The sequence below is a fragment of the Malurus melanocephalus genome, unplaced genomic scaffold (assembly GCF_030028575.1).
Source record: "Malurus melanocephalus ecotype Western Australia unplaced genomic scaffold, MMel_1.1 scaffold_22, whole genome shotgun sequence".
NCBI classification, from domain to species: domain Eukaryota; kingdom Metazoa; phylum Chordata; class Aves; order Passeriformes; family Maluridae; genus Malurus; species Malurus melanocephalus.
The window spans coordinates 438,522-466,513 of record NW_026623254.1 but is presented as its reverse complement, the minus strand read 5'-3'; the positions used below and the strand labels follow the sequence as shown (position 1 = coordinate 466,513).

The window sequence follows — 27,992 nt, the reverse complement described above, 5'->3', positions numbered from 1 at the left end:
TTCATGAAAAATGCAGTATGGGTGATATCAGAGAATTTTCCACTTGTTCTTCCATTTAAAATAAGAAGCATCMGAATTAGTGTTCACTTTTAAAAAATGACTTAACGTATGTGTTCAATTGCTCTTTCTTTTAAACCTTTCAATTCCTTCCATCTCTGAGGAAGATTCTGTGTTGATGAACACAAAAATAGCATGAGATTCTGCAGAAAAAAAAAGAGCAGCCCCCTAAAAACCCCATCTCCTATTGTAAGCGTAAAAACAAGAGGTGATTTTCCAAAAATCTCCAAATAWGGATCTTGCCCCAGAGTGTGCTGAAATCTCTGTGTCCACTCATTCCACAGCCCACATTTGTTTGGTTAGGATAGAAACTGATGGGTATCCCCTGCCTTTCCTAAAACACCCATGAATTCCAACATCACCAAATCAAACTTGTGGGGGAGCTCTCAAGCTCTGAGGGCTCAGATACTCGCATTTCACACTTTACTGAATCTACTGGATACAAACATAACTCTGTTTGTCTTCTGCACAAGACAAGTGCTGTCGAGTTAGTTTTTGAGAAGTCAAAGCTTCTTCGCCAAGGTGTGATTTTGCTAAATATATGCACAAGGCAAACATTAAAAAAAAAAAAGAAAAGGCTTTTTGGTACCCCACAGGGTGTCAGACATCATAAATTAGCAATTAGAAATTTGCAGTGAAGGACTGGAAGGAGCAAATAAATTCTAGATCCAAATTAGTGACCAGAAAATTGACCACTATTAACTTAAAGCCGTCATCTGATGATTTAACTGTGCAAGGTTAGCCACAACACAGCATTTGCTCATAGTAAACTGCTAATGTCCCTATGCTTCTAAAACCAAAGAAAAATATGGAGGAATGCACAAACTGATTTAAATTAACCAGGACCCACTATTCATTTTATGGCGTGCCTTGCATCCAAAAGCAACAATTTGTTATGCACTGTGGTGCTACAGTGCTCCGCAGCAGAACTGTTTAAAAATCTGAAGCATTCTTAAACTGTTTCACTTAAACATTTCTGCAATAAAATCTTATTGAACTGTTGCTTTTATTAATTTTTTACACACTGGAGACCAAGTGAATGCAAGTTGATTTTTTTTCTTTTCTCCCTTCTATTTTTATTTTTTTAAACTTTACCTACTACTAGCAAATATACTATGCCTCTTTTTAAATAAAACCATGGCCTTGAGTTTTGGCCCCTTAATGGTAGCCTACATGGTCGACTACCCTTGGTGTTAAATTTTCTTAAATTGTATTTCTGTCAGTATATCATTTTTTTAAGCAATGGACCCTATAATAGCAAGCACTGTTCTGTCAGGAGTACATTTTAACAGCGTGACACAAGTATTTTTCACTACAGGAGACAAACAATGATATGTATTACATGCAGTAAACATTGCCTTTGTTACACAGGGTTCTCTTAGCATTCATCTGTCTAAAATTTCATTGTGTCCTGCACAGGGAAAAAAMCCTGCCTCTCACTATCTGTTGCCGAGGGCTGTAGGTTTGTAAAGTGCCAGCAATGCATTTCTCACAAAACAAGGGCTTGATTGAATATTACAAAAGTGGTAGAAACCCAGCAAGGTGGATTAAGAGATATTTTAATAGTGAAAACAAAATAACAAACCTTTCACTGAGCTGCTTAACTAAGAGTAATCAATTTTTTTCCCCTTAAAACAGGCCCCCTTTCTCCAAAACAAATAGGGACAAGAACTTCACAGAATAAAGCTGTTTTGYACTTAATAGCATTCTGGCAAGAGGAGAGGAAAATGGGAATTTTTCTGTGGGAAATGCACCCAACCCTACGATTTTGCAGTACCAAGGACTGCAATAGCAGCAGCTCCGAAATTCACAATATATTTACATAGAGACTGCAGTCAATAGTTAATCAGACTGTGTTGCTCCCAGTTACTTGGGAAAACAAATGTCCCTGTGCAGATGCACACGAAGTGTCCTTTAGGTGTGAGGGACCATCCCTGAGAATCTCTCCTCTGACACCTTTGCCACACTTTAGGGGGGTGTACACCTCATGTGAGCCACCTCCAGCCCCTCTTCTCATGCATCAGGTAGGCTGGGAGTGGATTTATAAACAGCTCAACGCTGGCACAATTCTGCTCCGATTCCAAAAAGCAGCAGGACTGTGGGGCACTTGCAGAAGCCTCATTGGCTTTGCTGAGCTCAAACAGGACTTTCCTGCAGCATCTTAAACTGCAAGCACCATGAAYGGTAATGTGCAGAGAATTATTCACAAGAATAAAATCAATCAAAGTATACAAAATTACTTGGATGAAAAACCAATGCATTATTCACTTGTTAATTGATCCTCAAAAGAAGTATGACTYTTCCCCTCCCTTTGGGGTAGAATCATCATGGTCAGAAAAAGACAAAAAAGAAAACAAACAGTATTGGCTTAATTTTTTTCAGGGGGTTTGCATAAATTCACTATGCCACAAATCTGTCTCCTGTTTCAAAAAGACAAATAATATACAAGATCTCAGTTGTCTCTGTTACAAAAACCAGAGCAGGACATTTTCTTAGCTTCAAGGGAACCRACACTTTGGGCAGAAATCCTACACCCCAGGTTCAATTGTAAGGCAAAACTTCCTCCCTCAAAATCAGGAAAGGCTWTTTAGTGCCAGGGAATTATTGGAAAGGGATTATCACAAGCACTGATTTAAAGTAAGCTAAAAACATCTTGGTAAGATCATCTGGGCCCAAAGCAGAGAGGGGTCTGCAGCACACGGTAAAGCAGCAGTCTGTATTCAGAGGATAAGGTTAGAACAAACAGCACGTGGAGCTGGGGAGGGAGACAGGAGARGGGGGAAGCAAATGTCTCTTTAAAAGGTGACAAGACTTCTTAAAAGGCTGTTATGGAAATTACCAGGGATTTCTACTTCCTGGGAATATTTTAAATTAAAGGSCTGGCATACAAAATGTCCAGCGGATCGATCAAGGAGAGGCAGATACACAACTCTTTATCCCAGGCACATAGTTCATTTTGCATCTGATAACTGTTGGCTGTTGTCAGGGCTGTTTAATGGGTGGGGGGTTTAAAGGAAGAGAAATTTACAGCTGTTTCACAGAGACAGAAAAGAGATCATTTGCTCTACATAGCCTTCAAAAAGAAATATAGAGAGTAGCTGGCATTGGTAAAAGCTGAGTTTCCTTGCCAAAGCCTGTAGCCTTATGAGATTCTCTGTGCATCTTCTCAGCTGAGCTAAAGAAGTTTGGCTGGAACAAAATTGCTTCCGACCAGCAACATCTGCTCCAAGATCTGGAGATCTCTGTCATAACAAAGCCTGTTTTCAGATTGCTGCCCTCCTGTAGGTGCTGAGTGCCAGATGAAGGGGCTGGAGCAGGATAAATGGACTCTGCAGACCCTGTATCCAACYGAGGGGGAATTGCCATAAGAATGGAGGAATGCAACCATAAACTCACATCCAAGGGCCCATCCGACAAACTCGGCTTTGGCAGAACCCAAGGATGGCTCACAGCAGATGTTCTGGATAGACTTGTCAACATTATGCTGAGCTCCTTTGGCAGTGCAGGGCTGTAAGTGTACAAAAATAACTTCAAGAATCTTAGGTTGAAATTTTGGCACCGGGTGGAATCACARTTGCTGGCTTTTTGTTTAGAAATCTTCCTTGTCTGACCATGCAGGAGCCACTCCGGCAGTCACACTTTACCACCCGAGCTGGGTCTGAAGCCCATTTGGGGTGGCTCCAGGGACCTGACAGGTTCCTGTGTGATTCCCCACACACCCCACACTCAAACAGACAGATCTGATTCCCCATAGCAGTCTTGGATGTCCTGATCCATGAAGCAATTTATTCACGGCACAGTARCACAGAAACAGCTCAAGCTGCTGCCTCTGAGGAGCCTCCCTAAACTAAGGAACCCCCTTCCTGCCTTTCATCACCTCACGGTCCAAACTCGAGATTCTCTGGGGTCTTCCTGCTGAGCCATTGGCTCCTGCCTTTCTCTGAGTGTCCACAAGTCCCCAAGGCACTCGTTTTGCAAAGCAGAGCTGCCTGCACTGGCTGTGTCCTCCACACATTTAACTTTTATCCTAACCAGTCTACCCTGGCTCCAGTAAGACCTGTCTGAGGAGGTTCCCACCAGCACTTCCCTCACCCTGACTGAAAGGAGCTGTAAAACTGGAAAACCTAGGCTGGGGATGCAGAGAAAGGATGTAGAGCAGGATGGTACAGGAGGCTATCAGAAAAAAACCCCAAACCCACCAGAGAGGCTGAGAGAGAATCTGATGTGTTACCATGTCAGCCAAGATTGTTTAGAGAAGCAATGCCCAGAGCCTTCATTGCTCTGCCCATCCAGCCATTATGTGTCATCTCTGCAGCCTGACCTTTCCCTCCTCCTCACAGTGTGAAGGGGGAGTTTTCAGCTGCCCTGCTCTCTACAACAACAACAACAAAAAAAAAACAAAAAAAAAACAAAAAAACCATAATTTTTTGACCCATTTCCACCCCTTCATTTCTACAGAATGCAGTGTTGAGGCATTAATGACAACTCTGTCTTTAACACAGCTCATCTATAAGGACTGCCAGGTAATTAGGTTGCTTGATTCCCTAAGACTACAGAAAAAGCCAGGAAGCCCACAGTGGGCACACGTACAGTAATTGCTGTGTAACAAGATGCTCACCCATCTGTCCAGAGCCTCGTGTATCCATTCACTCCAGCTCCACTGACAGGCACAGAAGGCCAGTCTGACTCCAGCATTCACAGGTAACATCACTAGGAGAGGTTCCCCCCACCCGCTGCTCTTTACTATAGCAATTAAATATTCATGCACTTGCTACAAAGCTCCTAAAGCAGATGAGAAATACTCATAAAACTAGATTTAAATCACCTCACCTTTAGTATTTCATCCCAGACGCTTTGCAASTGCTGGAAAAGGTGTTGACTACTCCTAAATAAATGCACACGGGGATAAAAACAGAGACAAACTTCACATGCTGCKCACAGCTCTGCATCAGTGCAGCAGTCTCATGTAAAACAAAGTCCTTGGCTAGTGCTACCATGAGACTTTCACATGTAGACTAAAGACAAAGCTAGGGACCTGTTCACCCCCCCTGTGCACCAAGCTCATAGAAATGGGGGAACAAGCAAGGAGGGGGAGCTAAAAGCAGGCTGGATTTTGCCATAGTCATTACTAAAGATCCTTCACCATCCTCAGACGTGACTCCTTTTCTTGCACCTCCTCACCACAAATTGTGAGTGAAGCCTTWAAAAATGCTCTAACATCCATTGTTAAAACTCACAAACTAGAAATTCTGTGCTTTGGTGCAAGCAGTGACTTGGCTTGTGGGACTTTTTGGAATCACTGCAGCAAGTCGTGAATGATGTATGAAATGAAAAATCCCTGCTCAGTGCACACAATTCAGATAGTAAAATCTCCCTGGAGCATTAAAAAAAGCATTTGAACGTGTCATTTTATTTTTGTCTTGTGCCCAGAAGACTCCCTCATCTCTCCCCAAGAACATGCAGATAACCTCAGCTATCACCAGAGAATGAGAAAGCACTGCTGGAGCTAAAGTAGATGGGTTCAGTTTACACAGTGTTTCCAGGAAAAGATACAGGGACCTGGAGCAAACCAGACAGAATTATACTGGAGTCAGGTTCAGGCCTTTCTCCAAACACAGGTTTTTGGGTCATTTTTTAAAGTAATATCTAATCTCATCAGCCTGACTCCATAACTTGATTGACCTTTGGAGATTGCATTAAGGAAGCAACAACAGCATGCTCAATGTAGTTAGGACCATGAGAAGAAACATTTGATATAAAAATCATGTGTGTGTGGCTAGACATCATTTATGTTGGGACAAATACAGCAACATGCTTTCACTTCAGGCCTTTATTCTTTCTTACCCCTTTACTGGAACTTTTTTCCATGCCTGCCCTTTGGTGGTGACCTTTCAAATCTGGCAGAGTTGAATACCTGCTGCTGTAATTTARCCATCTTTTGACTTGCTGCATGTGGTGCTGGTACAATGATACAGGGCCTTTTTCTTGTGGTTTTTGAATTGAGTGGGTTTTTTTTTCTTTYGGGGGGAGGGGGGAGCTGTGGCAGCAGCAATGCAGARCACAGAGGAATGTTGGATTGCTCTYTTTAAGGATTGTTGACTTASCAAAACTCCTGCATGCAGTGGGCAGCCTCTGTTCACACACACAGAGCCCCCCTGTCCCCCCCTCCACAGGCAAAATGACAGAAGATCTCCAGAATTAATCTTGCAGCAAAACCACTCAGTTTGGAGCACACACACTGTCACTCTTTCCCAATCACTWAAAAGTGGGGAGTTGCCCAGTTTGCTGGTGCTCAGTTTGAGCAGAGGGAGGATGGAAAACTGACAGCAAGACTACAAATCTACGGAAGAGTGATCTGTCCAGATGCAGATGTCTTGGTGACTGCACTTAGTTTTAGGAACAGAAAGCAGGGGTCCCATCTAAAGACAACTGATGTTGTCTTCTCTTGACAAGTTTTCTTAAATCTGCAATTTAATCATTTTTCCTCCCAAATTCCAGTGATGAGGAAGGACAGTCACCTGCACTGGCATGACGCATCTGTCATCTTTCAGCATTCTGAAATTTCAGGGAAAGCAGGGAAAAGGGTACAGCTGTTAACCCTTTCACTTCTCCAGCTTCTCCATTTCAAAACCAGAGCTGTACCTAATCTTCCCCCTCGTACACAGCAGAAGGAAAAAGGGACTAGGGGGATCATCAGATACCAGGGGCAGACACAACTTCACAGTGTATCCTCCAGCCATCAGCAGTTCTGTCTTCAGCAAGTAATACTGCAGTGAGGATAAATTAACAAATTGAATTGTTTGGGTTGTGGGGTTTGTTTTGTTTTTGTTTTTTTTTGGTTTTTTGGGTTTTTTTGGTTTTTTTTTAGCAAACCAAGGAGACAGCAAAGACACTGCAATATCTGCTCTGTTCCTCCTATCAGTCACCACCCAGTCTGGGAAGCAAAGCACTGCTGGCAGCTCCTGTAGCACAGGGGCTTTGGCTTTGTGCTCTTCAATTGTGCTTTTTCTCAACAAACACTCCAGGTCTAGGCAAGATTTGTCAGCTAGAGAGGTCAGCTAGAGCTTAGAGAACCAAAGAACCAGGGCTTAAAAGCATGCATAGAACAGTTCTTCAAAATCTGGGGGTAAAGAGGGTTAGTTCTCGAGCACCTTGCAGGGGTAGTGGTTTCCAGACTTACAGTGGCAAAAAATCACATCTTTCCACTTAGGCAAGATTTTTTTCTGGGAAATTTAGCATGCTTGCAATCATTTTCTAAATCTGTTTCCGTCTCATTCCAATTTTTTTTCTTTGGGGGAGGGGGGAGAGAGGAGGAGTGGATAAGAAATACTTGTCCCCTATACCAGCTTTTTGATAYTCTGCTAAAAGCAACAGTGTACTTGTTATATAATATTGACAATATTGCACAAATAAGCCAAACAGGATGCATGTGGGAGTTGGTGGCAAGAACTAACTTTTTCAAAAAGCATACCTTAAAACCAGAAGGATGAGGAGAAAGAGCTGGGTCTCAGAGAAAAAAATTGAAGGTGGTTAAAATGAAAGCATTAGACAAGAATACAATAAAGTTGTTGCCTGTCTGCTAAAATGACCTTACACATRTATTTATACATGCACATATATAAAATAGATAAAAATTACTTTTTCAACAGGTCCCGAAGAGAATTGTTTATCTGCCATCATAGTGAGATTRTGTGATTAATAATAAGATTACTCACGATAGTTACTTCCACAGTTATTTGTTCAGACACAGTACATTCCTATCAAGACTGATAATCTGACAAATTACAGTAAATTTTGCAAATATAGCCTGGCTTTTATTTTGAGCAAACCTCAGGGATCTTGTAGCAGAGATATATCTGTGTAAGGAGGGAAAAGAGGTCGGTGAAAACAAGCACCTGCCCACCACAGCAGTGAGAGTTGGGYTTCCTGTGCTCACCCTTGAATCATCCCACGGCCAGACTGTCAAAGAATGCACACTGCATGCTGTCAGCTACCCCACACATTTCAGGGTGCTCTTATAAAACACATTTGTGTATTTTACCCGGAATTATCAGATGAGAACCTAYGAGGAACAGGGAGAATAGAGCAAGATGCTGTTATGGAGATTACAGGAAAATGCTTTGGCTGTGCTGCACCTGGAGACAGAGAGAAATTGGGACCTTGTGTGGGACCCATCAGGGGTCATGGTGAAAGGCCTCARAGGAGCAGAGAACACACCCACTGCTGGATGTGTGCTCCTGGAGCAGCTCTTGCTCTTTGYTTTACTCTCTGACTCTCTTCCCAGCAATGCACTCCGCATTGTGACTGATTTRGGTAAGGAGGTGCTGGGGGAAGTGCTCTTGGCTAACTTCAGAGTACAGCCAGGCTCATTAAAACCAGCACATTTGCTGCAGTGTGTGCAGCATTTCCTCTAGCTTTTAAGATTGTTTTAGTAAGTGAAATTCTGAGCAGAAAGAATACATTTTAATTTATTTTTTTTTAGTGGCCCCATTTTAAGTATTAAATGTTGTGGATTTTAATATATTTTTAATTACTATATGGAGCATAAAAAAGCATGAATGCATGAACATATTCTTCTAGAAGCCTAAAGCTGCTAGGTACACAGCACGTGTTCATTAGCACAATTTTGGAGCATGAAGAGAAAGGGAATCAAGAACCCAAGCACCAACACAAAACCCCAGGGCTCTTTGGTAAAGTTTTGTCTCACCTCCTGCTGCTTTCTCCCAAAAAAACTGTGGAGAGCAGAGCCCATGAGCTGCCACGGGGTTGTAGAGATGAGCCCAGGCTTCAACCATTAAATCATTCAGCAGCAGTTTGATTTGGGGGAGCGGTGTGTAGGATTAGCATACAAATAACCATCCTTCCCATCAGAGACAAACAGGGCAAGGTTGTCACAGGTGTCAAAACTTTGATTGACATCCTAGACACGACAGCAAGGTGCCTGGCCAGGATGAGAGCCRTGGGTTTGAGCTTCTCCTGGACCTGGGGGTTCAGGGAGGGATGGCAACAGCACACAAAAAACAAGGACACAACAATTCAAGATGGGTTTGCAGGCAAAGCCATTCCAATTTTGAGTGTTTGGCTTGACTAAGGCATGTTTCTAAATTAATAGGCCCTATGCCTTTCAATAGGATTATTCAGGGTACATCGAGTCAAGCATGTAGTGCACACTTGTAGGATTAGATTTAATKTTATTTTGGTATAGAACATTCTTAAATGTATCAGATTACAGATTAAGCAAGGAAGCCAGCAAAAACTAGTGCAGAGCATCTTGTTATTGCAACTACCCCTCTCCTTCTTAACACTTTGTGTAAGGCAGACAAAACACTTTAGGCTTATATAGATTTATTTCAAAAGTATTTTTGTAAATCCAAACCTCAAATCCTAGAAACTTCTGAATTCCATGTAGAATTTGCTTAATGCAAATTAGAAAGGGAGAAATGAAGTGTGTTTTTTTACAGGACGATGAGTTTTTAAGTTTTCTATTGTCTTAAAATCTTAATTTTTAATACAAATTTTGAGAAAGAGTAGTTGCTCTGAACTGAGCTCAGGCCTCACTTCAGAAAAAACCCCAAGATTAGAAACATCCATAGTGACAGATGATAAGAAAATAATTCAAAGTGACTGCAATTTCCATCCCTAATCTGCAGCCTGTAACTAATTTGAGTTATCCCTACCTAGAAATCTTTCCTTAAAATGTAAAAGGAAAACACAAATTCAGTGATTGTTACTGGAACTACTGTTAGAATTTGATCAAGAATAACAAATTTTTCTGTTTCTTAGGGTGAATGTATTTACAGGAGCATTTAATTATTAAAAYGATATTTACATCACCTTTTCTCTAACGCATAGTTCTCTTTAAAGCATCTGCACAGAAATAATATTATAAAATTAAAACAACATTTATTTTATCCCATGGTGGACCAGTAATGCTGTACAATGCAGGGTTACAATATAATCTATCCACTRAGCTAAAATTTGAGAGGCTGAGTACACTGATATTTATGGCTTGGAYGTTTGTCAAGAACAAAAATCAGGTTGGGTCCTCAAGCATTTTGGATTTTATATCAAGACATATATATACACAAGAATATCAAGGGGGGGGGTGTGTGTGATTATTTCTGTACATAAAGTCCAGAGGTTCAAGCTTTGTTAAAAACAAAGGTGTGATAACAGCAAYACAAGAGTGAGGGTGCATTTACTACCGGTGTAGGACAGAGTCTTATTAATTAATGCAATATGTCAATTACAGTATATTCAAATACACAATTTGACATTCTTACTTACTCTCACCCCACCACTCCAAAATTGTAAAAAAGACACAATAAAAGCCATCACGTTCTCTGCTCTTACCTCCCACCCCCCACCTCCAAAGTATTTTATCTTTGCATGTTGTGCAATTATCACTTTCATCTGCTATGTGCCAACATAAGATATGAGCATTTTTGCAAAAGAAAAGTTTAAATTCCACTACWACAGAATGTTACTTCGCTCAAGACCTGCAGGGGAATGTCCAAAGGAACATCGTTCCAGAGACAAACACACACTTCTCTTTRTAAAAGTTGTGATTTTCTGCTCATGGAAAGTTTCCCTGTGCTGTGCTTTGCTATAAARTAGATCAACAGGGTTCCCTCTAATCCCAAAGGAAAATACTTTGCAGTTAATAATTGGGATCGTTGTGCTCTTTGAAAAATAGGTGCTAAACACTGTCCAGTTGCTGGTGGCTGCAGTTCTGATGTCAAAGGGGGAGAGGGACTGGATCCTGGATTCGTTATCCTGGCACTCCATCACAACATTTTAGCACCTGCCGAAATTAAGTCTGCAACTAACCATACCAATTGTCACCGGGCTGTCAAAATGCTCAGCTGTCAGCATTCATTTAAAGTCAGTCACTGGTTTAGAGAAGATGAGACCATGATCATCTTGCAAGTACCTGTAAAATGTGGGATGCAAAACTTCCCCATGATTTCTGTGTGTAAATATCCTACCAAACAGATGTGCAGAGATTTATAGATATAATTTGATAGCTTCAGACATACAGCCAAAAAAGATGCATTTTCTACAGATGACTCGGCCATCCTTTTTTTGCTCTTTTAAATTATGTGTCTGCTAATCTCCACAGCCATTTTTAAATGTACGAATCAGATGCAATAAGACCCAAATGTTGAAAGGCCAATTGATTCAGGACAGGCAAGAAGCGGTCTCAGGAAGATGTAAAGTCACAGCACCAGAATTACATTACAAAAAAAGAGGTGTAGAACATGCAAAGCTTTTTAAGAACATTGCTTCATATGTTTGTGTCTGAAAAACTTCAAAAATTCCAGAATATTTTGACCAAAAATCCCCCAAAYRTATAACTATTACTCAGATATATTARAAGGTCATCCACTTGTATACTAAGGACTCCACTGGGAAAATWAGTCATCAAAAAAGAATGCATTTAATAAGGTATTCCCAAAATATGGATTCTTAAGGATGGTGGTAGTTAAGACCAGTTTCATTTGGAAACCATTGGAGTATTGCATGCCGTGTATTTTGGTTTCCAAATCCACCACGAATATATTGAACTTCGGTGAGAAATTAAAAAAGAAATCAATTCCTAAAGTCAGGAGTGCTAAAAAGGTGTGTAACAATGGTAAGCCATTCTGATTTTCACATGTTATTCAAACATTCATATCTAGAAGGAACGTTATATATTTTTTGAAAGTCTTGAAAAATACTGTAATTAGCAACTAGCAAAATTCAGCAATAGAACTTATAAAATTTTTTTTAAATAATTTGAAAAAAATTAGAAATGTGTCTTTTTTTAAGGAGAAGACATGCAGCAGAAATCGTAACTTCTTAAAGGCATCTCTCTGATAGGCTATTAGAACGAAATATTATTCTACTACATTATCCATAGATGCTTTGTTTCACATATGCTTCTGGTCAAAAATGCAGAAATTTTCTAATTAAACCTTGGATGTCATATCCCACATCCCAATGCAGTCGATAATATTTAGTCCTGAAGTCACTAACTTTAACATGGGTATTATTTTAAAGACATTTTATAAGTGGTAGTTGTCACAAAGTCACTACTGGGGGGAAAAAAAATAGCAAGGATAAAAGCCAAAAAGTTGCATTTCTTTTAAAAGAAGTTATAGAAAATACYAAGCAGAACTATAGAATTGTTGTGCTTTCACCAAGAGCATTATCCCATCCTCTGGCACTGCAGAATTACTTCGGCTTCTCCCAAAATCACTGCTTTTATTAAGCTTTAACTGAGCCACTGTGTATTGGCAAAAACCTTTGTAGTAAAATAATTTTCCATCAAAATACACTGCACTGTAGTACTGTAATGAAGAGCTGTAGGACAGGCTTTAAGAGGCACGGTACTTTCATCTGAAAAGTCTCCTGAAATTCTTTGAACGTTTCCAGGGGATTAATGAGGTATTTTGACAACACACGAGAAGCGTCTGGTTTTCAAGAAGCCTTATAAGAGGGAAGATTCACATTCTTGAAAATTAAACTGTGTATTTTAAGCCACTAAAAATAACACAATTATTAAAAATTTGGCAGCTCTGAAGAAAAATACCAGCAGATACGGGGAAACACATGGAACTACTGAAGAGCGTCAAACTTGAGTACACACATTTCACAGCATTTCAACATGACTTAAACACCCATTTTAACAGCTTAATTGAATGTTTCTTATTAAAAGCTATCACAGATGAACTAAAATAAGAACAAGCTAAACTAGCCAGAGTGTAACTAAATCAAAAGCATTATTCTTTGCAAGTTGGGCGGATTAACTGTGCATGCGTGCATCACTCTCCTTATCCCTTTCAACAACWGTTAAGGTGTTTGGAGGTTTTCAAAACCTTTGGCAATTAATTAGTGGGAGGCAGAGTATTTTTGCCTTCTTTTTCTCTTTCCAAGGCACACTAAATGGTACCATTTAYGTAAATTTAGAAGAACATTCATCACACACAGGAGAATTAGAAGAAATGAATCGCTCCATCTACCATTTTTAAAAGTATTTAAAAATATTTTAGGGCATACTGTTGCAAGCTAGTAGTCCATTGAATGCTTTAATGCATTGCTAAAGGATGTTAGTGTATAAATATAGGTTCAGTTCTAAAAAGCTTTAGTGAAGAAAGTGGAGCTCTCAAGCCTCACTTCCATAAATACCTTAATATTCCTGAAAACCCAGAGTGCTTAAATCCTTAAAGGTCTACYCTTATTTAATCAAGCTGGGCAAGAAACATGTTGAGGAGGCATTTTGAAAACAATTTATAATCTGCTACCTATGAAAATATCCACACAGGGTATTTATCCATGCATTTAGGCAAGCTGATATCTCAGGTGTTTGCAATACTGCCCGTGACATGAGAGAGGAATGGGATCTGCTAATCGGCACCAGGCCATCAGACATTTTAAGTCTCTCTAAGTACTCCTACACAACAATTTTTTAAATAATAATTGCCTTTAGAGTGCAAGCAATTGTACAGGAAAAAGCTGTTTCCTGAATTCCACTCTTTTCAGTCTGCTCTGAAGCTAAATATTTTACAGAGGCAGCATCTTCATAATGCTCATGAACACTACTTTCTGTAGTCAAGTCTCATTATTTACAAGATCTTCTCCAATATCCAGTTTTGGAGACTTGGCTTTTCTCAGGTCTTTCAACCAGCAAGCAGGGAAGAGAAAAACATGTTCTGCCCCTTTCTTTAGGAATTGTGATCTGYTCAATTTCATAGCTGTTCAGTGGTACTTTTAAAGTCTGCAATATATTTACAAACAAAATCAATATCAAAGTGGAGGGGGTAGAGTGAAGTGAGAGGGTAGATTTTCTCTCATCATCCTCCCTATTCTCAGTAAGGTTCTAGATGCATTTAAGGGAAAAAATTCCACCYTAATACATTGGTTTTATTAATCCTTTTCTTATGATCTTGCTTGCCTGGCTAGGGAAATTATGCAAAAAGTAATAAAAGTTCTAATTCAATTTCCATGTTAAGAGATGGATTTGGAAAAAAGAAAAAAAATCAGAAACCATATTCTTTGTGTTTACTAAGAGATATGCACTCCAACATTTAGTGTCATGGAGCTGGAGTTAAAACCAGAAACGGCAAAGATAATTTAGCTGCATGAATGCCTGCTCTTCAGTAAAATGCTGCCAAAATTAAATAGGAATGAAACAGCACTTTGTAGTCATTGGTCGCTCAGCGGGGTTTGCGTAGTTAAAAACCTAAGTGAAAAGGGTGATTGACCTACATTGCAACTAGCTTAGCACAGCTGTACTTTCATATTTCTGCTGCATCCGAGGAAGCTCATTATTTAATACAACTGAGTTACATGTAATTGTCGGTCTTTTATTTTACACTTCCAGGGGCCAGATATTAATCTCAAGCGTGCAGCAGGCGTTACCGKGCATCTGGAAACGTCCACGGCTGCCCATTTGCAGGCAAGGCTATGAGAAGGGACTGCACACACTTGCACCTGAAATTAGGAGGCTGCCCAGGGGTAGGAGGACCTCGCAAATATGCAGAAATCAAATGAGCAGATGGAACAGAAAGCAAATCCCTTGGCACCCCAAAGGCAAACGCTCTGCTGTTTCCCTATTGTTTTGAGCAGAATCAGCCCACAACTGCAACCAAAGCACATTTCACACAACTCATACCTGCGGTTTAAATAAGTAATAACATTCCAGTTAACAACCAGTTTGACATGTTAACAGCCCAAGGGCTGTTAACATAAAGACTGGTCATTAATGGCAGTAATGACACATTTCAAAGGGAATATTGTGCTTGTAAATGGACATGCTGCCAGTCAGAAGAGGGGACAGAGCAGGATAGGCTGATGCATTAAGATGTCACCGTACAGCTCTGGAGGGAGAAAAGGAGAGAAAAAAAAAGTCCTCGCACATTTCACCTACTATAAATGGACTTGAAATATTGGCGTAAACCTAAGTTCCTTAAATTAAGTCTTCACTTTCTAACCCAGGAGTGTATAAGCAGAAGACAGAAGCCTGCAGGGGAATTATACTCTGCATATCATTTTCGTGGACTGGGTTATTTCTAACATTGAGCCCTTTTTTTTACTCCAGTCAGTTCTCATCCTCGTTAACAAACAGCGCTCGTTGGTGCCACGGCCACCCTGATACCCCTGGWGTCGGATGCCACCTCGGAAACCACTGAAGTGCCTTACACGAGTCACATTCTAGGGCGAAGCCTCTCACACCCAGAGCATGTTTCAAGCTCATTACCTCATTAAAGATTCCTTCCATTCCCTCAATCCCTCCCAATCCGGAGAAAAAGGTTTTAATATAGTATAATTAACTAATTTCACCAAAGGAGACAGCTAAAGCAAAGCAAGTTTTGAAGTTCTGAAGATACAGAGTATTTATAAGAAGCTCAAAGTGGGGACCTCAGGGCTCGACTGCAGCATGAGAGCGTGCATCAGGGCCGAGGGAGGRTGCAGTTCTTTTGGCAGGCGTCTCTGAAAGATACTGGGAGTATTTTTGCGAACAGGCAAAGARAAAATCACACCGTTTCTGAACTTAAACGTGAATGCTGAAGCACCCAAACTGGTTACATTATTGCTTGTAGCATCTGTAGAATGCCTGTCTTATTGAAAGGCGTAATGAACACTGAGAGACAAGTTAATAAGCAATTTTACTCTTTATAGTATCGTTCAAGCCACATATCCTCTAGAGGGCACCACATAAATTAATAGGAAGCCAGAACAGTTTTATACGCAGCAAAGACTCCCTTTATGGTTAAAAAGAAAAAAAGCTAAGAAGATAGTTAGAAACCATAATCAAACTCTAATGTGATCATTAGTACAATGCAATTTGTTCCTTAAATTCATATCAAGTGGGTTGCTAAATATGAAAGCTTATTTGACTACAAAGCTAGAGAAAATTTAACTACTTTGTACATTAGCATTAAAAGATCACTTTTATAGGTTCACTGCATAACTAAGTAGATAAGATGCAATGAGGCAAATGACTATCTGCAATTACCTTAACTGCAATGGTTTGAAGTTTAGTGTAAATACCAAGTTTAAATCTATGCACTCACAAGCATCACTCAAAAAAAACCAACCAAATTCTAATGAAATAGCTTCATTAAGACTCAATAAATCCAGAGACAAAAAATCAGAAACATCTTAAACCAATTATAGGATTTGTCATGTATGCTGGTTTCATGTGCAAAAGTAAAAGGTGTTGTRTATGAAGAAATACTGAAATACCAGTTTTGAATGTGATCATGACAGACAGGAAAAAAAAAAAAAAGTCTCCTTTCTCTGAATCACTTAGTATGAGTTTTAACAATCTGTTAGCAAAATATTTGCTGCTGTTAAACCTTCAAAGACCAGAGCGTGTGTGAATGCATCTATGCTGGGGAAATGCTTTGCTCATATCTTTACTGCTACATCATTTCTGGTTTTGATTTWAAACATTTGATTTCAAAACATTAGATCTGCTGCACCAGCACTTGGGAGACTCAGTAAGCTCAAAGTCTCCAGCAAATTTGGAACTCAGATGAAACAGCCTTAGCAGTTCTCTCACTCCTGCAGGCATTTGTTGCATAAAGATTATTAAAARGGGTTTCAAAAATTGGGATATAACTTCCTTCCACCAAAAGCTCTTCCAGCTCCTCTCTACATACACTCACTTAAAGGCCACAAGTGACCTAGGTTCATGTACAACAATTCCCTTCTGTTCCAACAGTTTTTAAAAGTGAGGTTTTGTTACCTACTACTTTGGCAGCTTTAACACAATGCGTTTAAGATGTGGACTCTATACTAAATTCCCAGCACTCTATCTTGGGTTCAGTTCAGAGCTTTAATAGGTAGCAGAATACTTTTACCATTAGGCAGTCTAAGCCCACATCTGAAGAACCTGATCTGCCTTTCAGCCCCAAATGCACAGTGCGTTTGTGAAGGTTTTTGTTCCACTGTTTTTTCTAGAGGTGGCTATGTGGAGAGCCAGAGTACCAATAGTGCTTGTCTTGATTCCTGTTCCAACCTACCCACGCTGTAAAACTTGGGAACTGATCCTATTTGCTACCTGTACTTAAGCTGAACTTGGAAGTCAACGCATTCAAAAAGAATTTTAATTTTTCCCCAATGTATTAGTGACTTCAATGTCCCTTTAAAAGGAAAAGGCTTCACTAAAGGGGCAAGGGAAATATTCCCAGAAGTTCACCTCAGCCTGGAGCAGCTAGTCTCATTAGGCCCCCTCTACAGGGAATGGAGGAAAGGTGTTACCATGGGAAATAGGTGCTTGGAATCACCCCAGAGGAGMCTTTTCTCTCTATTTACTGTTGAGAGCCCAGGGAGACCAAACTTCCTAGTTAAWCCTGCAAAGTAACCTTATTGGCACATGAACTGCAGATAAACTACCCTGGTGCTGCTCAACACCAGTACTTTGCTACAAGCTTTTCCTCAAATACAGTTGAGAATGTAGGTTCACAAGCCAAYAAGAAGATAGAAAAGCAGGTGCCAATTTGCTACCTCTAACAAGTAGCAAAATATTGCAAAATATAGCAAAATAACAGGTTAGCCAGCACCCCACCCGGGTCAGCAAGAGAAATCAGGAATGGATTGGAACTCAGACACGTGGTTATTAAAAATGGAGGAGTCAGTTGGTCATCCTGGTCCAGCTTCTAACATCCATAAAAGCTTGAATGCTACAAACGAAATCTTTTGGCAAACTAAGGACAAAAGTGAAGATGAGCAAAACATTCCTCACTTGCAGGGTCCAAACCCTGCACCAAAGCTGGCTGAAAATCACACATTTTCAGGCTCCTCTACCTGTCCACCTCTGTGCTGCCAGGAGGAGGAGGAGGAGGAGGGCGAGCAGGAGACCCCCATCTCCCCAGGAGMACCGTACTGTGGGAAGCATGGGAGGAATTACTCTCTTCTACACCAGTATCAGCATCAGAAACCTGGCAACCACCTCCACGAYCTGTTTGTGTGCACTTTTTGATACAGATTTTAACTGAATCTCCATATTTCAATATTTGTTTCCTCATCTCCACACGTACTCAGCCTTCCAGCCCTGCTTATGAGAGAGCAGCTCTGCAGGAAGGACTGAACACATCTCCCAAATTTGTCAGCGAATGGAAGGAGATCGTGACCTACCTCAGATAGTCTCTGCGACAAAGGATWAGGTTGGCTTTGGTGTACAAGGTGGAGCCCACCTCCCCCAGGCGACAGTCACAGCAGGCACATTTCAGGCAGTCCTCATGCCAATATTTGTCCAGGGCCTTTAGAAGATACCGGTCTTTAATCTTACGGTTGCAGCCAGCACAACCTTTCGGCTTGGTGTCTGGCTGGACTGAGAGCATTTGTATACCTGAAACACAATAAGACAAGAGAAGAGTGAAAATAGATATTCTCTGAAATACAAAAACTCTTGCTCTTTCCTCCCTCCATCTCKCTGCTCCCCCCACACCCAGTTCATTTAAAAGTCAATGGTGTAGATAGTATAAAATAACCTAGTCAGTCCACAGCAGGCTGAAAACAAGGCTAAGATAAATTTGARAGCAGAAACTTCTACTGCTCTAAGTTCCACAGCTTCTCTTTAACACCTCATTTACCTGGTTTCTTTGCTGAAAAGAAATAAGATTAAAAAAAATAGCATTAAATATTATAACAGTTCAGTTGAAAAGTCATCCAATTTCAGCCACAGTATCCAATATTTAGCAATGCAAGATTTAAATAAACAGCATATCTCCAATATTTAGCAACCCAAAATTCAAATAAACAGGATATCTATATGGCAAACACAGTTAAATCCACATATTTAGACTTATTTGCACTATCTTTATAAAATACAAAAGCCCTCCAGATTCTAAAGAAGAAAAGACTGAAGCTTTTAGAGGCACAGGGCAAAAGTTTTTGGGAGATTTGACATAGAAATTTTGATGCTGGCAGGAGGATGTTTTGTTTTAAAATATTTTAGGGTTTTTAGATACATTAATGAAGTGATGAGATTTCCAAAGACTTCAGTACCAGCAACGTCAGTCACAACCTGCRGTGTAAAGACCTTCTGAAAAATCTGATTTAAAATAATCTGCACAAGGTCAGAGAGTTTTTAGTTTGTCAAGGAAAAAAAAAAAAAGTAGAAATGCTGCCCCACTTTCCAATCCCATTTTTAGCCAACAGCTACTTCGGGACAAGGAGTACAGTAGTGTCCATTAAGTATATATACACCTTTTGATGTAATAGCTGAGAGCATTTAAAAAACCATTCAAACACCTGAAACACTGTTTAATGGACAGAACTGGCAAAAAGTGGAACACTGTTGAGCGATGTTACTCRGAGCAACACAGCCAGCTTCCAGGGATCCATTCAAAAATCAATTGCCCTCGGCTTTACAGTAAATGGGGAGAGGTCACTGCCCCAAAGTGCTCACAGACTGGGCTCTCTGGTTAGCGGCGTGAAATGCCGTCCCAGCGCACTCAGATGAATTCTCTGAAAGGTGTTTCTTAGGATAAGCAAAWTGATAGCCCTGTGAGTATTTTAGTGGACATCAAACAGGCACAAGAGAGACAGGAAGGACTGACACGCTGTTCCGTGTTAGGTTATCTCGGTGCTTTAAAGCCAGGGATGTAAYTTAAAAAAGATGCTACTCATTAGAGCACACMTGGATAYTGCAATGAGAAATTGTCAGGACTGRGGAAYRAATGCTGTTGCCAACATGCAAATCCTACTCCAGCATTTGGGGTATGAACCCCTCTTATTATGCGGGGACTGGGAAAGGTTAAATAAAGTCTCATAGCAGGGAAGAGCAAATTCAAGAGCTCCTCATCATGAATGCTTTACCACCTAAAGTTAAGAAAGCTTTGCAGTCCCAGCTTCTATCAGCAGAACTCAGCTGGGGCTGTAACACCCCAATACAGACAAGCAGACTCAGGGAGCAAGAACACCGACAAGCTGGGGTTGGTTTGGTTTGTGTTTGATTTTTTTTTTGAGATCTCTTGTAAAAAAAAAAGCACAAAAAACCAGCATAACCTTGGAAGAAATGGTTGAGTGCATCTTTATGGATGTTTCGGCTACAAAGACAAGAGGCTGAGGCATCCCAGGGATCTCCACAGAGGCGCACGTAAAACACATGGAATCCATGTGGAGTGCAGTGACTGCACAGCCTCTGAAGTGACTTTCTGGTGTTCCCAAGCTGAACTCCTACGTTCCACCTGCAAAGCTGATCGCTGAATTAGGAATAGGAATTCTTATTGTGCACAAGAGCACAACAGCCTTGCTCCCCTCTTTCCTATTACACACCCTGGAGTAATATATTTATCTGGTGAAGGAGCCCTTCAGAGAGTTCTGACAGCAGACACTCCGGAATACCATGGCAGTGCGGCTGCACGGCATCCAAAGCTCATGACAAAGGTGTAAGATCCGTATTTTTCTAACAATCAGTATGAAAATTGTCCKTGCTGCTCTCCCATCACTCCCCAGTTGAGGCTCATAGCTCCTCACCACTCAGAGATTCCTAAGATCTGTCTCTCATTCCCAAGGGGGAGGATGAGATCCAGTGACCTGCACAGGGCTCCACAGTCTGTGGCAGATCTGGGAGCAAAACACACATTTCCTTTTGAGAAAGCACCACAAGACAAAGGCTGAGCCTTTACAGTATTTTCAATTGTCAGCTGACTCCCCTGAATCCAGGGTACATCCATGGAACAGCAAAGTAATATGGCTACAAATAAACAACTCAAAGCAGTGAAAATATCAGAGATTTTTGGTAAGAAACCTATACTAGACTGTGAAGGGAAGTCCTGCTGTAACTCTAATAACATCACTTGGTCAAAAAGCCTTAATCTGTAATGTTGCTTATCACAGTAGAGTGTAAATATCCACTAGGTGCCAACAACAGGCTATCCCCAGACCCTCTCTTTGGCCATGTAGAGGACAAATGCATGAAATCAGCCACAATTTGTATAAACTTCTTGYAACTCAGTGAAAAAAAGTTTAGAAGCATGAAGGGCTGTTCTAGGACTTTAATCTTTAGCTCGAGGGAAACCAGAATAAACTAGGAGCTAGGCTTTAACGAAAAAAAAATCTTAATGTAAAAATTTCATCGCCTGATAAGGAAGCCGGTTAGAGAGTGGAGGCTGACAGTCTCTGATCCAGGCTGATCTACTGTCCTGAGCTGTCTGAAGGGAACAAGATGCCACAGAAACACGGCCAAACAAGTGAATGTCTGAGCAGATTGCAGTAATCAAGGCTGATAATTCCCGAGGTATATGCTGCAAACATGAGGTTATTGTATTACAAATAAAACTGCAGCTTGCCCATAGCCTGCACAGCTTTTGAGATATGTGCTACACGAGGAAAGCAGGCAGAGCCCTGTTGTTCACACTGGTTAGCCCAAACCCTTCATGTAGGGACAAGTGATCAGGGGCTGACACCGCACAGAAGGAGTATTTGCAACTCTGCATGTTCTGTTTTCCTGAGGCAGACAGAGAAGGTGGTGCTGACACCCCACTGGCAGCATCTTTTGGAGGGAAGGAATGCTTTTCCTTTTGAAATGATCTGATCTTTTTCTCACTTTACTTTCAAAGAAGCTGGTTCTATTTCATTATTTTAAAACCCCCAAACTACCACTTCATGGTAAACAAAAAACTTGCGCTTTTTTTTTTAAGCGTGGAAGGGTTCTAAACAAAGTCAAGAAGTGTTTGACATATCGCCAAATTTGAAAATGTCCTTTTCCTCACATGTCCTGTTTAAATCACTTGATTTTGGCAACAGAATATTTTACTTTTTTTTTCCTGTATTGTGTGAGCCACTTTAATGCAGATCACCTCACAGACCATCTCTCTTCCCTTTAACATTCCCATAAGATCTCCAATGCAGTTGCACTTTTCAGATACGTGCTGGTGTATTTTTAGCTCTCCCTTAATTTGGCAATAAGAATACCTTGCAGCTTAGTGTCAGCCAGCTTTTCACAGCCTGCAGTTTAAGTACTCATTTATTTCCTAGGACATGGGAAGGGCCCTTTCAGAGGCTGACAGCACCCACAAACCCATCCAAACTGCTCATTGCTGAAATATCAGGTAGCAGTGCACAGCACTGCTGCCTGGCTGCCTTCCTCTCCCCCTCCRCCAGGAAAGCAGAGCTTATGGAGCACTTTCAAAACATCATACAATTCCCTAAGTRCTACACCCAGGCTCTAAAAGAAAAAGAAAAATCAAACCCAGCTTTCCCTTCAGTTCTGCAGAGTCCTACCCATGCTCTGCATCACAGAGCAGATCTGTTCTCAGAACTGAGAAATTCCAGTGCCTAGTCTGTCACTGTCAAACAAATCCTTTTTATTTCACCCCAATATGCTTTCAAGGGCTTCCTCTATTCTTCCCTCGATTCCCTCCCTTCCTCCACCTCCAGTCCCCARGATACTGCACATAAACTGCAGAGCTGTGTCAGGAATAAGACTTCTTCATCACCATCCACCACCTTTAGGATTTTTGAAGGGAGAACTTAATAACCTGACTTGCAGGTTTTCAGGTTTCTGTCGATCTCCCCAAATAAGTTCGATGCAACTGACTCCCCTCCCTGTTTATTATCGTGTGATGAAACACTGTCAACTGATTTGTAACTATGATTTTGTGATAAAGAGGAAAGGTTGCTTGCTGGAAAAAAAAAAAAAAAGCTAAATTAGGCTCCCAGGGAAGGCAGAGAAGCAAAAATCCATCTCACTCAAATCATCACCCTTCTCAAAAATCAAAGGGAATGAAGATTTGATGTAATGAACTATATTGTGCTAGTGATTTAGAAGCATCTGTAAGCGGGATTAGTCCCTGATGGTGCAGAGCATGGCATAAGACACTCAGAGCTGAGTTCTTGTTTGTGGTACAGGCAGTCCTGGGGAGGCAGAGTTGGATATTCTGCACTGCATCACTTACAAACTTTTAAAGATCACTCTCCCCCCCTTTTCAGAGGCACGCACACAGTTCTACCAAGGACAGTCATACAAACAGCACAAAAGGGAAAACTTGCCTCTACTTAGAAAAAAAAATCAGTTAGGAGCAAATAAAAGTATTGGGTGCATCAGTCTTTAAAAGCAAACTGACAGACAACATGCAGTCCACAAGAGAGTTAGGGGTCTAGGARAAGATAAAAGAATACTTTTCTGATGCTTTCCCACTTTGTAGCTTCATCCTAAAAGCATTCAGAGCTCCAGTAATTCAGGGCAACGCACACACAGACTTAAAAAAAACCAACAAAACAGAAAAGGTTTCAGAAGCTAAGAAACATTTCAGAACTCATATGTAGCACATCAGGAGTCGTAACTAGTTTTAGATTGGCATGTAAATTGTTCTGTGGAAAATTCTTATTGCCTCCGAGACCCTGCTATTCTGAGTTATTTGACAGTTTAAGGGAAATCATAATTAAAAAAAGAGACATAAATAATAGCCTGTGCAGTGTGGTGCACAGAAATAAGTGGAACCATTTCATTTAAACTCTGGTGAGCTTTTAATTGCCTGGATTGCATTGTGAACCAGCCTAATGGTTGATTGCCTCCATTATGCTCTCTTGTTCTGTGCCATTCATCCGCACAGTCTCAGCTTCTGTAGTTAACACAACAAAGTAACCGCAACTCCATAACACTCAGGGGTTTTTTAAAAAATAAAAGTAAGGATTTCAGCACTCTGAATATAGTCTCTTCTGTATACTTTTGAGTTAATTTTCCATGGTATATAACTAAACTTCACCTCCTGCCCCTTCTTCTACAGAGGAATCTGCTTTTTTATTATTTTTGATTTTTTTTTTCTCTCTTTCTAAATAAAGGATATGGGTTGGGAAGGAGGGGATAAAAAAAAAAGAAAAGAGGTTAGACAAAAAAATAAAAAATGGGAATGCAGTCCCACAGCTGGGAGCAGTGATACAGATTAAAAGAATTTGGCCAACATGGCTAGTCGATTGCCAAGAGACACCAAACAAAAGATTTCTCTTCTTCTTTCCCCTTCTCTTTTTGAAAGCTAGATTGGGCCTAAAAGCTTGTTTCTCTCTGTTCACTGGCCCAGAGCATCCCTGCAGGCTGTAGCCCCCTAAGGGACAACACAGCAAATAGATGTACCCAGATCTCAGGGATCGGAGCTGCTTAGCTATGTTCCTACCCCTGGCGTGTCCCCCACTATCTCTCTCCCCCAGCCCCCCCCACCACCACTCTCCCCCTCCTTTTTTAGAGCAATGGTGCTGGGAACCAATTTGATTCCCTTTTTCTCCAATGCAGCTGCAAGGCTCAGAGATACTGACATTTTTCCACTCTTATCAGTTTAATTACAGTTACCATGGCAGCAAAGTGCTAGTGCTTGGCAAAGGCCAACAAGAGATTTGCAAGACTGAGTTCAATTTTGATGCAGCTCACATGCAAAATAAAAAAAATAAATAAGAAACATATACTCCACAACAAAGAATGCCTTTTCGGAGTTAGACGCTCGAGCCTTTTATGCCAATTCCTTTCCGAGCATCACAAGGCTGGGGAGAGGGAGGTGTCGGGGACCGCACGTCGCGATGTTTGTTGCACCGAGCAAAACGAATCGCTTTAAAGAGCGGTCCTACAGAGCTGTCCTAGGAAGCGGGATTTTGGGTCTCCTCCGAGCACACGGCGGCTCGGCACGGCAGCGCTGGGGATGAAGAGGAAGGAGAACCCCCCCGCCTCCCCCCGGGAGCGCACCCGTGCGCGCCAGCGCCGGGCACCGCCGCCTTACCAAAACTTTTCTCCTTTTTCTGCATGAGTTGATTTACGGGCGCCTGGAGAGCTCCTTCTCATTGAAGCACCAAATCCCGGCAAAAGTAGCAAGTGCTTCCTCGGCTCGGGTCAAGTGAGCGGGAGCGCGGCGCGCCGCAGCGGGGGCGGGGGGCGGCGGGGATGGGGATGGGGATGGGGACGGGGGGGACGGCACAGCCCGAGCCGCCGGCCCCGCACGGCGACGGCGAGCGACAAAGCCACATGCTCCCCTAACTCTGCCGTAAGCCCATAATCCCAGCGGTCTCTTAGCTTTGTTGTAACAAATGGGTTTGATTAAACTGTCACATGCGGCGTTAGCATACCGTATCGCGCTCGCTATGAAGGGAGAAGCGGGGGGAGAAGGAAAAAAAAAAAAAAAAGAGAGGAAAAAGAGAAATGCTCGCAGACAGAAGTACAGCTTCCCAAGGCCAGCCTGGCTGYCCTTCCCTGCCGCCGGTCCGGGAGAGGGAAGGATGCGTGAGCCCGGACCCCGCAGCCGGTGCGCGTCCCTGCCGCCCCCGGGCTCCCCGCCCCGCTCCTGCCTCCGCTCTGCCCAAAGGGTTAACCCTGCACCGAACCAGTTGCAAATTAAACTGCTGTACGGRGAGGCTTGTGGATTAAAGCCGGGAGTGGGAAATTAACCGACTCCCTYGATAATTGAGAGCATGTTTCGAGAAGGTCTGGAAGAAGCAAGAATAATAATAACAATAATAACGGGGAGGGGGGTAGTGGTGGGGCTGCAATTCATTGTTAACTTTGACTGCTATTTCTCGAGACGTACAATCGGATGGGTTTTGCTCAGCATCCTCCGCTTGCATGTATTTCATGTCTCATCATAAAAATAATGAAGCCTCACATGATTTAAACAAAACAGTCTCAGCAGAGCTGCAGCTTGAGTGAAAGTTGCAGTGCAGAGATGTGTGTGTGTATTGCAGACCCGGCTTATGACTCAGAGAGGGAGAGAGAGAGAGRGAGAGAGAGTGATGCAGGCACACATACACAAATGACCCAAAGCTTATGTACACACTTGCCTCACTTACCTTCTCAATTAAGCGATACAGGGGAGGCAGTTCAATAAGCACAGTGGCTGCTTTGTAGCTCTTCTCCTTGGAAAAGGTCAAAAAGAAGCATTGTTTGGGGAAAAAAATAAAGAGAGGGTGGGAGAGATGGGGAGGGAGATCGCTATTCTTTAAGTTTAAAATAATGAGGTCCTCAAGGATCCGCCAAGTAATTGTGTTGACCGCATCCGAGCTACAGGTGTCCTCCTTTTAGTATCTTGCAGTCCAAGGCTGTCTGTCTCCGTCCTGGCTGAAGACAACTTACCTAAAGCAGCGTGTGAGGAGCCGAGTTGAATGAAGTCAGGGCTTTATCAGCTGCAAAATGCAATCCCTTACCAGCCAGACATAATACAGCAAAAGAAAAGGTCACTCAGTTATTACTGAGCCAGCAGAGCCCAGGCAGCTCTTGTGGAAGACCACAGAGAAGCAGCTCCCTTCCGATTTAAGGCTATTTACCTCTCTCCCCCTCCACCCACCCACCCACCCTTCCTCTCCCCCCTCCCCCCTCCCAACTCCCCCTTTCTCTCTCTCTCCCTCTCGCTTTCTCTCTCGTTCTGCAGCTCGCTCAAGTACAGCCGCCCTCGGAAAGTGCAAAGCAGCCAGGAGACAGATTGGGCTTTGTTGGTAATTTCCCATGGTGAAAATTTACAAGCCTGCAAGTGCAGTCAGCAAAACCACATGCATATGCTAGACACAAACACCAGGGACACACACACACGCACACACAAGTGACCTCTGCTGAAGCGGCTCAGGATCACCTTCCCAGAGAGCGCTCCGGGAGCACACCCGGCCAAGAGGGGAGCGTCGCGCCCCCCACCCGCCATCACTCCTCCCAAAATACTTTGCTTAAACAAAACCAGAAGTTGCCCACGCAAAAAGAAGAAAAAAAAAAAAAAAAGAAGAAGCAAGATACATATCTTTCTATTAATGAGTAATGAGAAAAATCCCTGAAGGTGAAAACTCTGCCTCTCTCCGTGCTAGAAGATCTGAGCTACTCAGAAAGCGATGGAAACTCCGGCGTGAAAGTTTCTCGCTCCCCGGCAMGGTCCCCGGCTGTGCCACCCCCCGGACCCCGCTTGCCACATGCCACCCCCCTCACTGCACTTGGGAAACTGAATGCTGGAGGCAGCCAAACCATTTCCCCCTTACAGCATCCTCGTATCCAGGAGTTGAAGACAGATCCTTATTCTCTACCTAATGTTGGGGGGGAGGGGGAGGAAATAATAGGTTTAGGGGTGTTAAAGGTGCTGAACACCTTTGACCACAAGACAGACGGACATGCAGACACACGAGAGGTAGAGCATACTTTGATATTCAGTCACACTCACAGATGATTGTTTTTTCGTGTTTTGTAATAAAGATGTTGAGCCTAGCCTCCTGTAAATAAAGTTAAAAAAAATCCAAAGCATCTTCCTCTAAGAGCCATCTGCAGTTGGAGAAAGACCAGATTAAGAATTTGTGAATACAGTTTTCAGACTTCAAAGTGAATATCTGTTGTCTGCTATTAGAAGCACCACGCTAGATTTCCACAAAGCTTTGAAAGATGTCAGCTTACAATATACCCTAAATTTGAATGACACTCATATTATAGAAGTCTTTCAAGACCCAAGAAAGATTTAAAAGCATTGAAGTGCTCTGCCATCTACACCCCTCCCTCACATAATCCAGCAGCTCTAATAAAAATCAAAGCAACCTCAGAAATGTATGTTTAGGACAGGTTCTCCCCCTCCCCACAGTAAGCTTCTCTCTTTTTTCTTTTTCTTTTTTTTTTTTTTTAACATATAAATATATATATAAAGGCTCCTGCAACAAGCATACCGTGCAATGAACAATTCCTGAATCTCTTGCCCCCTCTCCCTCTAAGAAGTAACAAAACTCAGCCACAACCAACCTGAGCAAGAACCCGAAAAGCACAACCAGAGGCAGCAGACCAGCAGAGCCCCTTTCTGCTGATCTGATCTGCACACAGAGAAAAGCCAAACTTGACAGAAACCTGCTCCTCTCCTGCACGCACCCATACACTCAGAAGAGCCTCACTTCCCTCTGTTTATAGACTACCTCTGCCACAACCACTCTGGAAATACAGCAGTGCGAGTGTGTGTGTGCCTCTCTCCACCAATGCACTCGGAGAAGAAAAGAGGGAGGGAGAAGTT

At 42.0% G+C, this 27,992-nt stretch overlaps 1 protein-coding gene across 3 annotated transcripts in view; it reads right to left on the bottom strand.

Moving 5' to 3' along the window:
- The window catches only part of LMO3 (LIM domain only 3), a 57,266-nt gene extending 30,948 nt beyond the window's left edge, over positions 1-26,318 (bottom strand). Inside the window, exons 1-3 of one of the 3 annotated variants that reach the window (XM_057390000.1) lie at positions 26,105-26,318; positions 25,822-25,887; positions 18,184-18,397 (exon numbers count right to left, since the gene is read on the bottom strand). In XM_057390000.1, coding sequence (XP_057245983.1) covers positions 18,184-18,389 — 206 coding nt within the window. In that variant the 5' untranslated portion in view covers positions 18,390-18,397; positions 25,822-25,887; positions 26,105-26,318. Of the gene's footprint in view, positions 1-18,183; positions 18,398-24,761; positions 25,118-25,821 lie in introns of those variants that run through there. The other 2 variants (XM_057389999.1, XM_057389998.1) reach the window with 2 other exon arrangements.
- Positions 26,319-27,992: the final 1,674 nt, after the last annotated feature.